Raw genomic sequence first — 17,638 nt, forward strand, 5'->3', positions numbered from 1 at the left:
CACAAACACGGTGTTTATTGTGCCTTACGAAATGTTCTGAATTTTTTATTTGTATGATGTTCACAACGTTAGTATATCTCTTAAAGCAAATACTCATTATCTTCATTTCACAGATGAGAAAATAAAGTCAAATGGAGATTAGGAGACCTGCCCAAGGTGACATAGTTGCTAAATGGCAGCTTTGGGACTCAAACCCAGGTGGTTTCCCAAACCCCTGCTCTAATCCATCGCCCCCACGGTAGGGTGTGTTTAGAGTCCTTCTCCATTGCTGAAATTACTGGAGCAGCCTTCACCTCATCTCTACAGTGTCAATTATAATAAACACAGATGGTGAAAAGAATTGGCTTATTTTACAGCAACAGAACATCTGACCCTCTTCTTGTGATTGGAGCTCCCCACCTACCAATGTTGGAGGGCTATAGCAGTGGATGGATGAGTAATTGATTCTAACTGTGTAGTATTTCTCTAGTTCTCAAAACAGTGCGCATTCTGAGTGTGATTCTGACCAGGAAATGGGAATCTCGTTTTCTGACCACATGGACACTTGTCCATTTAGGATGGATTTGGAGAACTCTAGACAGAAGACAACTGGCTTGATCTCTCTGAGCTTTACTCATCCCACCTGCAGAATCAGCTGTGACTATCGTTTCCCAGCAAGGACAAATTTTGCGTGTTGAACCAGGGGGAGCCCTAGATCCCAGCCTCTTCCCTAAGCCTCTCTGAGTCTCTGTCTGGAGCTTCACAAACATCCTGTCCCTGCCATGGGCAGCAGGGCCCCTGCTACATGGCCCTTTGTCTCCTGGGAGCAGGTGAGTGCAACACCTGCCCAGTCCATAGAATCCTGTCCTGGGTGTGCACACATCCCTCCAGCACCTTCTTCTCACAGCAGCATTGGGCCCCTTGTGGGCCTTGTCTACAGCCTTTGTATCCTCACTCCACAGAATCCATGCGTGCTGAAATCTACCAGGTGCCTCCATTCCGCCTCGCTGGGGCTGGACGGGATGTGACCCTGGATTGTGAACAGAATTTGAGGTACAATGCCATGTACTGGTACTGGCAGGACCCAGGAGAAGGTCTGAGGCTGATTTATTACTCAACAGTTGAAAAGGATGTTCAGAGAGGAGACATAGCTGAAGGTTACAATGTCTCTCGAGAGCAGAAGGGGCTGTTTCCTCTCACTGTGAGGTTGGCCCATACCAACCAGTAGGCCGTGTACTTGTGCTCTGGTAGCGCACCACAGGGGGGCACAGACACTGCCCGCCTGTGCACAAACCTGCTGCAGCCTGCAGCCCCCACTACAGCCTCTGTTTCGATTTTTAAAATATGTCCATCTGTTAAGTATCCTTCCCTAAACTCTCAGAATTCTTAACCAAGCAATCAGGAGAACAGACCCAGAGGGCACACTTTAGTCTTTGTGCTTCCAGTCCTTTAATAACACCCTTTCTACCTATCTATCCCTTTTCTTGAGATTTTACTAGGTCCTGCCACATTTTCAAATATGAAGGATACAAAATGAAATAGAAAACAGATTTTTTTTCTCCAAGGAGCTAGCAGTATAGGAAGATAGTAATTACAATAGAATAAACTATAATATAATTCACTATACTATCAAATCATATCATAATATAACAACATAAGGTAATATAATACTATAGTCAGTTCTTTCAGCCCTTGGGGAAGGGCATGCCGAGTCTGTCTGGTTGGATTAGAGAAAGCTAAGAGAGGGTTACATTTGAGCTCCACCAGATGGACCTGGCTGTGGGTAGGGCATTCTGGACAAAGAACAATTTCTGCAAAGGCATATTAAAGAGAGTGACACTTTAGAAAACAAAAGAGGGAGCTGATAAAGAGAATGTTGGCTTGTCTAATGTTGGTGTTTCTAAGAAAATGAGAGGGGAAAAAGGTAACCCTAACAGGAAAAACCACAAACACTTCTTGAGTAAGAGGGAGAAGTAGAGGAAAGGTTAGATGTTACTTGAGTCTAGAGCACATGTGTCAAACACAAGGCCCGCGGGCCAAATCCGTCCCGCCAGGCCTTGCAATGTGGCCCGCACCGCGCTGTCATCACTGTACTCCGCTGCGTTTCCATCACAATGACAGTTTATGACTGTTCAGTAAACCATTCGGCCCGCGATTTAGGCTGGATTTTAGATTTTGGCCCCTTCTCTGATTGAGTTCGACACCCCTAGTCTAGAGAATAAGACCTTTGGCATTGCAGTAAACTCATAGATGTATAAGGCCTTATTGATAGTCATAAGGAAGGCTTTGATAAGTGAAAGAAGATTCTATCTTTACAAATTGGACAAACTTGATGTTTCTAAAATGTCCCCTTTTCCAAATTGATTTATACATCTATATAATAAAAGCCTTAGTGACCATTATGGCAGAACGACCAGAATGACTGGTCGCTATGATGTGCACTGACCACCAGGGGCAGATGCTTAACACAGGAGCTGCCCCCTAGTGGTCAGTACACTCCCACAGGGGGAGCAGCCGCTTAGCCAGAAGCCAGGCTCACTACTGGTGAGCAGAGTGGCAGTGGCGGGAGCCTCACCCACCTCCGCTGCAGCACTGAGAAGCAACAAGGTGAGCAATAACGAGTGAGGGATCCCAGATTGCAAGAGGGATGCCCAACGGCCAGCTTAGCCCCGGGTTGAACCTAAGCCAGCAGTTGAACATTCCCTGAGAGGTCCCGGACTTTGAGACAGCGCAGGCCAGGCTGAGGGGACACCCCCCTAGTGCATGAATTTCATGCACTAGGCCTCCAGTTTAATATAATTCAATCAAAATCCCAACAGGTTTTTGATAGAACTTGATAAGCTAAGTCTAAAATTTATTTTATGCAGCAAAAAGCCAAGAACTAAATGGGAGGATCTAACAAATGCCAATAATTACTATAAAACCACAATAATAATAGTATAGCATAGGAACAGTGATATATAAATTGATTCATTGGGGGGAAAAACATGTATATATACATACAGAGAGAGGTGGTATTACAGAAGTCAAAGAAAAACTTTCAACAAGTGTTCCAACTATAATATATTCAAAATTAGTTCCAGCTATATTAGAAACATAACTGTAAGAAGCAACAAAGCTTTAAGAATATACTTTAGGAGTATATATTTAAAATGCCAAAGAAGAGAAGGATTTCTTAATATTCTCAAACAGTAAAAAACTGATTAATAAAAATTATTACATCAAAATCTAGTTATGTATTTCATTCATCAGTGTTAACCATGTAAGAATGGAAAGATTAGCTATGTAGTAAGATGTGATTATATATGCATATTTATATCCATATCTATATTTATATACCAAATATTACACTAATAAAGTAACAAGCAAACATACACTTAAAAGTATCAAGGAGGTAAAATATTTTGTAAAGCTCCAACTAATCTCAGAATCATAAAATCAACAATAACATCAAGGATCTATATTATATTAAAAGATAATCCTAAATAATAAAAGCCTAATATGCAAATTGTCTCCTAGACCAGGAGTTTGACCTGGAGTTCCACAGGGAGTTTGACCAGGGGCTGGGGCTGGCTGGCCAACCACCCATGGCCCCTCTCCCGGGCCAACCCCACCTCATCTGGCAGTGGTGGCAGGCAGCCGAGGGAAGGGAGGGACCCTACCCATGCACGAATTTCATGCACTAAGCCTCTATTTAGGTATATAATTGTCAAAAACAATGCTCAGTTCTGAGTTAGTGGCTGATGTTCAAATCAGTGATAAAAGACATTTCAGACAACTGCTAATGATATAGTTCTATCTATCTATCTATCTATCTATCTATCTATCTATCATCTACTAGTATCTAGAGATTGAGAGAAAGAAGGAAAGAGAGAAGGAGAGATCTGGAAAGAAGGTCTTGGGGTGCTAACAGTGATCATTTTTGCCAATGATATATGGCATTTTATTTTATCTTTATTTTCTAAGTTTCTGAGATATAGATCGATTGTTTGTTGGTAAAATATATGTAATTTAAAATATTTTTAAATTAATATTCTTAAATGAATAAAATATAAACTGGTTATATTTACCGAGCTAAGATAAAAGCTTTCCTTCTAATACTAAGAGGTGGTTTCACCCAATAACATGAAGCAGTAACATGACAGTTATGAGTCTACAAAGTGATCACGTCACAAGAAGACTGCTGATAGGACATACAAAGGCCTCATTCTTTTGCTACTTCAATGCCACCATGGGTGCAAGGCTCCTCTGCTGGGTAGTGCTATGTCTCCTGAGAACAGGTGAGTCCTAAGCACAAAAGAAAAAATCCTACAGTGGGTTGGCCAACCACCTTGTCAGGGTTCCTCCTGGGCTTTGTCTACTGCTTCTGTTTCTCTCTCTTACAGGCTCTAGTGATGTCCAAGTCACTCAGACCCCAGGACATCTGGTCAAAGGCAAAGGACAGAGTGCAAAGATGAATTGCATCCCCCCAAAAGAACACCCTGTTGTTTACTGGTACAAACAGACCCAGAACAAAGAGTTTACGTTTTTGATATACTTCCAGAATGAAGACGTTCTCGATCAAATTGAGTTGGTCAAGAAGCGATTCTCAGCTCAATGCCCAAAAAACGAAGGGTGCAGCCTGGAGATCAAGACCTCTGAACCAGGAGACTCAGCAGTGTATTTCTGTGCCAGCAGCCTATCCACAGCACTGAAATGTCAGCTCCTCTTAATGCACAAACTCATCATGGGCCCAGCTCAGGAAGCAGGTGAGGTGTTAGGCTGTAGCAGAAGTTAACTGGAGTTAGCATAAGCCACAGTGGGATTTGACAGCTGGTTGCCGAGCAGCAGTCAAGGAGTGATGAGCAGATGATTCTGCAAAAAAAAAAAAAAAAAAAAAACACCAGCTGGGCCAGGGTCTGAGATGGCTGCCCACCAGCACTCATTTTTTCTTTCTCTTATTTTGTCTGCTTCATGTCTTCTTTCTCTATAATCTGTCTTTCTCTTTTCCTCCTGTCCTTATGATGAAGATAAGATGGTCTTTGAAGGTCCCAGATTCAGTTGTTATCACCACACCACACTGATAAAGACCAGCCCAGTTCTTTCTAAATGTGAGTTAAAATCCCAAGGGAAACAGCAGAATGGTCTCCTGGAGTATGTGTCTCTTGCCATGTCTGTGTGCAAAGTTATGTAAATCTTACTTTATTCTGCATGCTTAGCTTTTCCACTCAAAGTGAGTGAAACACTTCATTTTTTTTTTCTGTAGGAACATCTAGTCTATTGCTTCTAAATGATGCACATTATCCATATTTACCCTCCAGAAACAGATACCTATTTTCTGGCCAGCATTGAAAAAATGTACAGGTAGCTTTGAGTATCCACGATTATAGGAATACATACCCAGAATCATACTTGCTGAGACATTAAATGCTATATGTATATGCTACTGATATATGGAGGTCCTTCTGTTCAGTTATTTGGTCATCCCTCACTAACCCCGCTGCTGGCCGGTCGCCCCACGCAGCCAGTTTGATCGTCCATCCAATTGTTTCAGTTGTGATGGTCACTTAGGCTTATATATATATATATAATATGTTCAAGGACTTAGAGGAAAATTATCATAGTTTAATTAATTGATAAATTGATTAGCCTGTAGCAATCAAGCCAAAAAGGGCAAATATATATGAGTGATAAAAATACAATATATCTCTATAGATACAAATACATTATAATGATGAAAGAATATAAAAAATAAGAATTTCCAATAAATTCTACAAATTAGATAACACAAAATTATTTGCAAAACACAACAACTGATTTAAGATAAAATCAGAAATATAAAAATTCTTACATGAAGTAAATGGAATTATTAGTCAGAGAAAATTATAAATCCAGATACCTTTCCTGGTGAATTTTATCAAACATTTAAGGGACAAAATATGCCAACTTTAAATAAACATTTTGTTAGACCATAAAGAGAAGGAAATACTTCACAACTCATTATGTGAACCTGGCAAAATCTTGATGCCAACATTTGACAAAAAATATTATAGAAAATATTCTGTATGACCATAGGTGAAAAAAATATTTCCCAACATATTAACAAATCAAATTAAAATGTGCATATGTGTCTGCATGTGTATACATATATAATGATACTACATCATAACCAGTAGGTTTATTGCAGGACAAACCATGGGTCAGCATTAAAAAACAATGTATTTAATCATATTAGCAGAACAATGAAGAATTATTTTCCAACCTCCTCAATAGATGCTGAGAAAACTTTGGACAAAATCAAGTATACATTTAAAATAAACAATCTCGGGCCTAGCCAGTGGCCATGGACAACAGGGGAGTGGGGGCATATGTGGGGAGGGGGTTGGGATGGGAATGGGGGGATGAGGACAATTATGTGATACCATAATCAATAAAATTAAAAAAAATATATAAAAATAAATAAATAAAATAAACAATCTCAGCAAACTGCTAATAGAAAAGCATTTTCTCAATCCAATGGAGAGCAGCAATGAAAACTGTGCAACCAATATCCTATTTAATGGTGAATATTGAACACTTTTCTTCTATGATTGGGAATAAAGCTTGATTTTTTTCTCACATTACATTATTTTCTTCAACATTATATTGGAGGTCTTAATCAGTGTGATAAGCACCCTCCCCCCCAAAAAAGAAATAAAAGTCCCAAATATTATAGATGAGAAAGTAAAAGTATAACTATTTTAAAATTACATAATTGCTTATATAGAAACAGAAACCCATAAGGAATCAATGGACCACAATTAGAAATAATTAGTGAATTTAGCAAGATCCCAGGATACAAGGCTAATAGAAAAAAATCAAGGTGTTTTTATACTAGCTGCAAACAATTGAATTATTAACTTTCAGGGGAAAAAATTCCATGTGCAATAATATCAACACGAGGAATAAATTTAGCAAAAGATGTTCAATGAAAAACTACAAACCAGGGCAAAGGGAGATTAAAGAAAACATTAAAATGGAAAGATATATAATGTTTATGGATGGCAAATTGCACTAAGATAGAAAATTTCTCAACAAATAATGGTAGAACAACTGGCTAAGCACATGGAAATAAATAAACTTTACTGGTGTCACATACCATAAATAAAATTCAATATGATATGAACTTTAGAGATAAGTGTATAAGTGAAAACTACAAATCCCATAGGAGATAATACAGGGAAAAAATTTCTTATAACACAGAAATACTAACCAATAGTTAAAAAGTCATTTATTATCTGGCATGCTTTTTGCCAGAGTGTATTTTTTATTCAGATCAATAATTCACAAATGAGAAGAGAAAACATGGCTCATAAATTAGATTTGAGAGCCATATGTGTACAATTATCCCACAGTAGGGAGACTATTGATGCATGCACCAAGGACCCTCTCAGTTATTCATAAATTAGAGTGTATTTTTCTTCAATTCTATTACCATCCAATTATCTGTGTCCTCCCTTCCTCTGATAATAGTCTCTCTTTCTCCTGCTCTGGCCTAGATTCTGCTCCCAGGGTGACTTCTGCTTCTCCTGTCCTTGCCCTGCACCTACAAACTTCTGTAGGACTCCACTGGACCCTCATCTGTTCTCTCAATCTATGCCACCCCAAAATAATAGTTTAGTGGTATATTCATTCAGCTACCAAACCTGGATTCCACTCAAATAACTGTCTCCAGCAGGGGTCGGTAAAACAGCATGTTGCCTTTAAGAACTGCACGTTGGGGCAATGATATTTTTCCAGTTAAGGATAAACCCAAAATGATCATTTTCATTATAGTTACCTTGTTTTTATTAATTGAGACCCTGGATAAGCAATTTACTGGAATAAGTCTACATTTATATAGGTATTATTAATGGAGAACTCTACCCAAAAGGAGAGATTAGAAGAGAGAGGCACTGGGCATATGTCATATACTATGTATACAGTGGGTATAAAAAATTACTTGGGTACTCCTAAATAAACAGTGCCTATCTTATATAATAAAAACCTAATATGCAAATCAACTGAACAATGGAACAACCAGTTGCCATGGGGTAAGGCCAGCCAAGGCGAGTGCCAGTGGGCAGAGGGAGGGGATGGTAATTAGAGGGCAGCAGCGGTGGTCAGGCAATGGGGGGCGGGGCCAGGGCTGCCCCCTAGTGGTCAGTGCTCTCCCACAGGGGGAGAGCTGCTCAGCCACAAGCCAGGCTGAAGGCTGGCGAGTATAGCGCTAAGGATGTCTGACTTCAGCTTAGGTGGGCCTAAGTTGCAGTTGGACATCCCCCAAGGGCTCCCAGACTGCAAGAGGGTACAGGCCAGGCTGAGGGAAGCCCCCCCGCAACCCACTGAGTGCACAAATTTTCATGCACCGGCCTCTAGTCTATATATAAAAGCCTAAGCAACCATTATGACTGAATGAGTGGAATGACCAGAATGAGCAGAACAACCAGTTAACTTTCTATGATTCGCACTGACCACCAGGGGGCCAATGCTCAATGTGGAAGCTAACCCCTGGTAGTGTGCTTCCACAGCAGGAGTGCTGCTCAGCTGACCCACCCACCCTGGTGGCCCACCAACCCGGTGGCAGCTACTCCCTCCCTCCCCTCAGTAATCCTGCAGGTACAATCTCCAGAGAACAGGCCAGGTACAATGGACCAGAGCCACCAGCAGGAAACTCCTGGAAGTTGGCCTCAGGCACTGTGGCTGTTTCCTCTCCCTAGACGCTCCACAAGGAAGAATCAATATAAAAGTGACTGCCAGGTGGCTCCCAACAACCAGTGCAAATGTCAGCAGGATGGATCTGGATCCTGGGCCAGCAAGAGCGTTCCACTGCCTGCCCGGAGGGCAGATCATGTCTTGGCCTCCCAACCCCTATCCCTCTTGGGACCCCACCCCTCTTGGGACCAGAGTTGGTAATTATCAAAACTGAGACAGAAGGGCTCATAATGCTATTATACCTAATTTCTATACATTAGAAATTTTCATAATCAACAGGAAAATAAAACAAAAATATTTTCTACTGTGCTATGTAGTAGGACTGACTTGTGTAGGACTCATGCTATATCCATGGATGAGCATTTATTACATCAGTTGGTGTTTCAACTATCCTTGAAGCTGTGCTATATTGTAATTTGTTGCATTAAAATATTGAACACTTCCTCCTAATATCAGAAATAATTGATGAAATTATGCTGAAATTATCTCTTTCTTCAACTATTTTCAGTTAACTCGCAATATGAGTGAAGATGTCAAGTATTTCTTTGAAATACATACCCACAGGTAAGGAATACTTTCTGTAACGAGCCACTATTTTCAGTAATGATCTTCACCCAGAAAACATTGACCAGAAAAACAGCATCCACTAGAGAACAGTGACAATTTAGAACAAAACTAGTAGTGCTGACCCTCTTCCAAAAAGTAAAAGAGAAAAAAAGAAGCACTTTTCAAGCTTTATGCTAAATCTACTCAAATTGCACAGGTTACCTAGATCTGAGTTAGAAAAAAAAAAAAAAAAAGAATAAATGCAGAAAGAAATGTTAGTGGTCACAACCCTCCAAAGAGACTAGATTCCTTCTATTTGAAAAGGCTGTGAATTTTCTTGATAGCCTGTTCAACTGGGAGAATGACACTTCCCTGAACAACTGAAATAGGCAGCCCTGGCTAGAGGGAGAGAGAGACCACTCTCTGACAGATGGCAGGGAAGAACCAGGAAGGGAAGGAAATGGAGTAAGTTTTTGCCTCGCCTCCGCTGAAAGGACATGGGACAAGTAAACAGGAACACCACCTGCCTGAGACATAATGGAGGAAGAAGGTTAGACCTGGGGGTTGGGAGGTAGGGGGCGTGGCTGTATCTTCCTCTGTGGCCTAGAAAGTTGGGAGGGACAATGACATCACTGACTGAATACCTAGAATTTATTATTTCCATGCCCTATTTCCCCCAATATCCAGAGCTGGAAACGCCTCCACCCTGCCTGTCCTGGCCATGGGCTCCATGCTCCTCTGCTGTGTGGTCTTTTGTCTTCTGGGAGCAGGTGGGCTTGGGAAACAGGTGGGAAGTCCCTGCCTTAAATTTCCAGATTCCAGCTGAGGCTTCTCCCTGGAGACTGTGGCAAGAGGACACTTCTTAGGCTCTGTCTCCAGTTTCTGTTTTGTTTCTTCACAGGGCACATAGATGCTGGTGTTTTCCAGACTCCAAGGAATAAGATTGTAAAGAAAGGAAACAGCATTATTCTAGAATGTACTCAGAATGAGGATCATGACTATATGTACTGGTATCGACAAGACCCAGGACTGGGACTACGGCTGATCTACTACTCCTTTGATGATAAAATTTACAAAGGAGATGTCCCTGATGGGTACAATGTCTCTCGAGAGGAGCTAGCAAAATTCCCCCTCGTTCTAAAGGCTGCCAGCCCAAACCAGACAGCTGTTTATTTCTGTTCCAGCAGCCTCACACAGCGTTTCTTGGCCACCTGCTCTCCACACAGAAAGATAAGCATGTGGGTGGGTTATTTGCTCAGAAGGGTACAGGAGGCTTCCAAGATATGGGATGTGGGATCCTGAGAGCTCTGAGTAGTTTGATGCTGGGTGAGTCTCAGTCTGAGTTTAGGGGCACGTGGGATCAATGCCCCAGTCAAGTGATGACTCTGAAACCACAGGCTAGATGGAACCCATCTCTCACACTACTGAACTTCTTTATCTCTTTCCTTAGACATTTTTTAAATTACAGTTGATATTCAATATTATTTTGTATTAGTTTCAGGTGTACAGTATATTGGTTAGAAAATCATGTATTTTACAAAATGATCCCCCTGAAATTTCCTGTCCCTGCCTGTCCCTATATATAACTATTACAATATTATTAACTATATTCCCTAGGCTGCTATACATAGCTATTACAATATTGTTAACTATATTCCCTAGGCTGCTATACATAGCTATTACAATATTATTAACTATATTCCCTAGGCTGTACTTTACATCCTCAGGATTATTCTGTAACTACCAATTTGTACTTAGTAATCTCTTCACCTTTTTCACCCAGTCCCCCAACTCTCCTCCCCTCTGGCAAACATCAATCTGTATCTATGAGTCTGTTTCAGTTTTGTTTGTTTATTTATTTTGTTCTTTAGACTCTACATATAATTGAAATCATATATCTTTTTTAAAATATATTTTATTGATTTTTTACAGAGAGGAAGGGAGAGAGATAGAGAGCTAGAAACATCGATGAGAGAGAAACATCGACCAGCTGCCACTTGCACACCCCCTACCGGGGATGTGCCCGCAGCCAATGTACATGCCCTTGACCGGAATTGAACCTGGGACCTTTCAGTCTGCAGACCGACGTTCTATCACTGAGCCAAACCTGTTTCGGCTGAAATCATATATCTTTATCTGACTTATTTCACTTAGATAATACCCTCTAGGGTCCATTCATGCTATTTCAAATGATAAGGTTTCATTCTTTTTTATAGCCAAGCAATCCATTATATATATGTCACAGCTTTTTTATCTACTTGTCTATTGATGGGTACTTGGGTTGCTTCTATATCTTGGTTATTATAAATAACACTGCAATAAACATAGGGGTGCATATATTCCTTTGAATTAGAGTTTTGAATTTCTTTGGATATATGCCCAGAAATAGAGTTTCTGAGTCAGAATGGGTTATTATCAATAAGTCAATAAACAATAAGTATTGGCAAGGATGTGGACAAAAGGGAACCCTCATGCACTGTTGATGAGAATGCAGATTGGTACAGCTAATCTAGTATGGATGGTCCTCAAAGTTAAAAATGTAACTGCCTTATAACTCTTTATCTCTTCTACTAAGGCTAGTCTAGCAGTGTTCTTCAGGAGAATGAACCTGAGCATTGAGCAACACCATCATGATTTTCAATAAGATCATTAACTTTTTTACTGTCTCAATGTAATGTGATCTTTAATGGTTCATTTGCTTTTGTCCCCACCCATGTATTAGTAACATCCCCATTTCATTCTGTCCCTTTATCCTGCCAGCCCTAACTCAGTCCGAGTTCCTCTGAGCTCAACCACTGTTTAGATATGTAGCTGCTTGCCTTTATCCTAGGAACACACTGACTCACTTGTTTCCTGTAATTCCATTGTAAGAAAATTTAATGATCATTAAATGTGACTTAGAAGGTGAAGTTCAAGTACTAGAGACTGTGGTCTATAAAAGTCATCATTCATCTACTGCCCCACACTTGGATCTCTGTTGAGATTAGTTAGAACCTGCAGAAGAAGATAAACTTATCTCATTATCTGGATGTAATGAATTACAAAAAATTTGCCTGTTCTCCAACATGAAGCCAAAGGTAGAAAGTTGGGAGTTCTTCTTTCTCTCAAGGCATTAAAATAAATTCTCAGCTCCTCTGCAGAGGGCACCTTCCAGGAGCCAGAGAGCTCCTTCCAAGACTATATATATTTTTTTAGTTTAAGAGTGATGTCCCTCTAACTTCATAGAAGGAAGGGAAGGAGGGAGGAAAGGAAACTAGATTTAAATACCATATTTTCCAGCATATAAGACGACCCTCTAATTTTTACAGTTAAAACATAGGTTTAGGCCTATATTCGCTGTATAAGACTAACTCCCAGTTCCGAGGCAAAACCAGTTCTTTTTTAAATTAAATTTTTAATGAATGACATTTTTCAAACATACCGTAATATACCATACGATAAATGGAAGGTCTCTTCACAAATGGCAATGCCATGAACTTGACCGAGAAACAAGAAATCCAAAAGAGAACATTAACAATGATGGCATCATCTGGAAAGAAAATTACATGAAGAACTTGCAGAAAACACTTGTTTGTGACTGACTGGGATGATAAGAGGTTTTTCTAGGCAGAGGAGCATTGTGAGCTTAAAATCCTTCAAAATCCTCATCATGTTCTTCTTCTGACATCATAAGTTCATCAATGACATCTTGTGGTACATTTGTAAGACAGTCATCATATGGATCAAATTCTGAATCAAATGGTGTGGCTTCAGCTTCGGCTTCCCCTTCATATTGCCACAAGAAGTCATCCTTCATACCGTCCAAAGAATTTGATATGCCACACTTCTTGAAAGACCTGATTACTGTTTCTTCAGTAATATCATTTCAGGCTTTTATGACAAAGTTACACAAAACATCCAATTGTGGTGCACGCATGTTTCTTCCTTTTGTGAATAGTAACTTTTCGCCGCTAACCATCCACTCATTCCACTGTTCTCTAATGCGATCTTTAAATGGCTTGTTTAGGCACACATCCAGTGACTATACCAATGATGTCAATCCTCCAGGAATAACTGCCGCATCTGTGTTTATTCTTGCCAGCCTGTTCTTTGTGCTGGTAGTTAAATGAGCCCTGAACATATCCCACACCAGTAGGTTACGTTCTTGACGAAGTCCTCCTGGTCGCCTACTCCATACATTATCAAGCCATAGCTTTACCCCTTCTTCATCCATCCATTCTTTTTCATTCACATGTATAAAAACTCCAACAGAGAACTTGATTTTCGGCATTGTTTTTCTTTTAAAAATAATCATTGGTCTTAGTTTGGCACCATCAGCTGTACATGCTAGTACCACTGTAAAACTGGACTTCTCATGTCCTGTTGTCTTAATTAACACTGTTTTTGCACCTTTTGGATTAACAGTTTTATTTCCAACCATATCGAAATTCATAGGAGTTTCATCCATATTTCCGATCTGACTTAATACATAGCCATGTTTCTTGCGCTGTTGTATTACATATTGATGGAAAAGATTTACTTTGCTGTCAAGATCTGCAGGTAATTTTTGTGCAATTTTGGTCTTTTGCCTCAGTACCAGATTGTGCCTTTCCAAGAACCTAGTACTCCAGGATACAGTGGCCTTAAATCCTTTGCTGTTATCTGGGTTAGATTTGGCCCACAGAAGTGCAAACATACATATTTTGTTTTGTGTCACTACATAACCATTTTGACGATGCTCAAGAACCATGTCTGCTACATGCTTTTCAAGTTCTGGCCAATAAGGGGTGCCTCTTCTTAATGCACACTTACTCTTTGGCATACTCTTTAATGCATCTTCATTTGCTTTCCAGTCTCAGACAATCTTTTCTGTTACTCCATATTGTCTTGCTGCAGCACAGTTATTGTGTTTCTTGGCAAAGTTTACAACTTTCAGTATGAAACTGGCTTCAAATTTCCTTCTTCTTGCTGGAGCCATGATGGGTTCTTTTCTGCCAGCCATTTGTTGTACACCCACTAATCTTTTAGGCAGGGGTTATACAGTACTGTAGCTTCAGCTACACACAGAATGTTCTATTACAGTACCTTTTAACTCACTGTATGTGTCCTGATACAGCAGCTTTGGCTACACAGAACGTTCCTGTGCTGCAACTGTATGTACCATGGTGAGACAATCACAACAAGCAAAGGTTCAAAGGTTATAATAGACCGCCTCTCTGACTCTGGCCAATCTGAGCAGACTTTTTACTAGAACACAGTGCAGCTTCAGGTACAGAACATGTATAATTTGCATGCATAAAAAGCTTGCTTGGATTGGCTGAATTAGAGAAGCGGTCCAAGTAGCCTTGCAGTGATTGGTGCGGGATCGAGTTGGAAAATTCGTTTAGCGGCATATCGAGACGTTTTTCTGGATATACTCGGCGTATAAGACGACCCACGATTTTCGGTTGACTTTTTTTCGTTTCAAAAGTTGTCTTATACGCCGGAAAATATGGTATGTGTTCAAATAGATCTTCAAGATTCTTCTCTCAAGTAATATGCTGTCTGAGTTCTGATGCATGTTTATTTAAGATCTCCAACCCCTAACTACAAGTCATTTTATAATTTTTTTAAAATATGTTTTATTTTGTTTTAAAATATATTTTATTGATTTTTTACAGAGAGGAAAAGAGAGAGAGATAGAGAGCCAGAAACATCGATGAGAGAGAAACATCGACCAGCTGCCTCTTGCACACCCCCCACTGGGGATGTGCCCGCAACCAATGTACATGCCCTTGACCGGAATTGAACCTGGGACCTTTCAGTCAGCAGACCGACGCTCTACCACTGAGCCAAACCAGCTTTGGCTTAAAAAATATGTTTTTATTGCTTTTTGATAGAGAGGAAGAAAGAGAGGGAGAGAGAGAGAGAGAGAGAGAGAGAGAGAGAGAGAGAGAGAGAGAGAGAAAACAAAACATAGTCTGCTGTTTTCTGCACATCCCCCTTACTGAGGGTCAATCTTGAACCTGGGCATGTACCCTGACCTGGAACCCAGCCAGTGACTTGTAGGTGCATGGGATGACACTCAACCGCCTGAGCCACACGAGCCAGGACCTACTAGGCCTTTTATAAGAAAGAAAATATATTTGCTTAAGCATTTTTACATAGGAAGACCAACACTAAAAATAAAAGAGGACATTTCACTGGGCTAAAAATATGTATAGACATATGTAGCAATTGTCTGATAATTCCTGTAACCTTAATTGTTGATATTTAGAAATTCTCAACAACTGACCCATAGACTGCCCTGGCTCTCCCAAAAGTGGGCTGTGCAGGAGTTATTCCAGTGCTGGATGCCTTCAAGTTCATTTTTATCTGAACAGGACCTAAGCCTCTCATATAGCTACTCCCAACTCAAGGTATCTCCCTTCATTCTTCCCTCTTTCTTTAATCACTTCTACTGTGATACAGATTTTACATCCAGCCAATATTAAGGAGTTTCATCAACTCAGCACTCAAATTCAATTTTCTGACTCTGAGAATAACTCAGGGCCTCTCTCCTTTCTGTTTTGTTCTTTTTACAATTCATCAGAAGGAATCTTCCCAAATTTCTTGTATCTATTCACCCATTTCCTTTTTTCTTCCAGCAGGGGGCAGTAACATTATATTTATTTATTTTTCTTCCTCAACACTACCTATGAGGATAAGACCAGCTGTCATTAATGCCGTTAATGATTACCTTTATCTTAAAGGACGCCCTGATGGGATAAGACTATTTCAGGGTTTGATAGGTCAAACGAGAAAGCAGGAGCTTATGGGTGCTATATATAAAATACATAGCTATAGTAGCACAGCTATAATAGTCAAAAATCCAAAACCCCAGATCAGCAGGACGTAAGCAAGAATTTTATTGAACGTCAACTGTGGATCCACTTGAACTAAAGCAAAAGGAGCAGAAGAAGGGGAAATGGACTCCTGGGATTAATCTTGGAGACTCAGATCAAAGCTAAAGACTTTTCTATAGAAACAAAATGAGGAACAGAGAAGAGAGAGGCTAGTACTGCAGCAGTGCCCCCAAATGTTTAGCTAATATACCAAAGCATGTAAAGAATTGCCAATCTGAGTTTTCGGTTCTGACAAGATTGATGTTGCAGTCAAAATAATGAATGGAGCCTACATAGAGAAGGTTGGTAGCATCTGAATGCCAAATCAGGGAGAAATAAGACTGAGAAAGTTGTGGAATTACCACAGGATAATCACATTACATTTTTCTGTAATGTGAATTTTTTTTTTTTACATTTATCATTTTACTGAGAAGTCAGTAAATGTCAGCTACTGCTTCAAGCCCTTCACATGTATTATCTAAATGGGTTGTTGCCTCATTTAGTCCTCAAAATGTGCTTCCCTATGCCCTCTGTGATGGAGCCATTCTGTTTACTGGGCATTCTTTTGAATGTAATCTCTTAGCTTCTCAGAGTTCTTTTTAGTCCATTCTTCAGAGTGTCCCTCAAACATCACTTCCTTTCCCAAGCTTTCTAACTAGGTCACATCCTCCTTATTATAGTCTCTCAAAGCTCTGCAGTCCTCACCTTCACAGCTTGTAAAACTGTTGCAATTTAATGTTTTGTGAAAGAGTGGGGACTTGAGTTAAGTAAACTAACCAAAGTTTCTAGCCTACTTTGGATGTGAGAAGTGAACAAAAATATTATTCCTTTGATGAGTAAAGGGATGTAGACAACACAACTATAGCAACAGGATGGCTATGGAAGCCAGCAAAGTTGCAGGGACTGTGTTTGTCACTCAATGACTTCCTCAAAACTTCTTGCTTAACTGTGCCCATGGCTCTCAGTTTCCTCTGCTATGTGGCCCTTTACCTTCTGCAGGCAAGTAAGTCAAGACACAGATTTCTGTAAAATCAGAAAGGAACATTTCCCCCGATCAGGGTTTGCACCTGGATCCAGCATCAAGGCCATCCTGGACTCTGTTGACAATGTTTGTCTCCTTCTTTCAGGCCCCATTAATGCTGATGTCTCCCATACCCCAAGACATTGTGTTACAGGGACAGGAAAGATGATTACTCTGGAATGTTCTCAAACCATGGGCCACGACAAAATGTACTGGTATCACCAAGACCCGGGAATGGAACTGCAGCTAGTGCATTACTCATATGGTGTTAATAGCAGAGAAAGGAGAGCTGCCTTCTGAGTCCACTATCTCTGGAATAAGGAAGGAACATTTTTCTCTAAGGCTAGTATCCATCAGCCCTTCACACACATCTTGGTACCTCTGTGCCAGCAGCCACACAACTTTACATGACATCTACAGCCTTCACACAAAGGACAGTCACACAGGTGAGAAAGTTCCACCATCATAAACTTAAACTACAGAAGCAGCTGTGAATCTTCCCAGACTCCTTGGCCCTGAGGGGCCAGTGTGGTCTGAG

General features: G+C 40.3%; 2 gene segments (V, D, J or C); both read left to right on the forward strand.

Annotated features, from left to right (window-relative positions):
• Positions 1–4,191: 4,191 nt before the first annotated feature.
• Positions 4,192–4,756, forward strand: LOC123651991. The segment is given in 2 exon segments: positions 4,192–4,259; positions 4,365–4,756. Coding segments are annotated over 2 exon segments (441 nt in total).
• A 5,123-nt stretch (positions 4,757–9,879) lies between these two features.
• Positions 9,880–17,400, forward strand: LOC123651992. The segment is given in 4 exon segments: positions 9,880–10,007; positions 10,139–10,479; positions 17,079–17,082; positions 17,207–17,400. Coding segments are annotated over 4 exon segments (588 nt in total).
• The last annotated feature ends 238 nt before the right edge of the window (positions 17,401–17,638 follow it).

The sequence above is a fragment of the Pipistrellus kuhlii genome, unplaced genomic scaffold, assembly GCF_014108245.1.
Source record: "Pipistrellus kuhlii isolate mPipKuh1 unplaced genomic scaffold, mPipKuh1.p scaffold_m20_p_10, whole genome shotgun sequence".
Lineage (NCBI taxonomy): Eukaryota > Metazoa > Chordata > Mammalia > Chiroptera > Vespertilionidae > Pipistrellus > Pipistrellus kuhlii.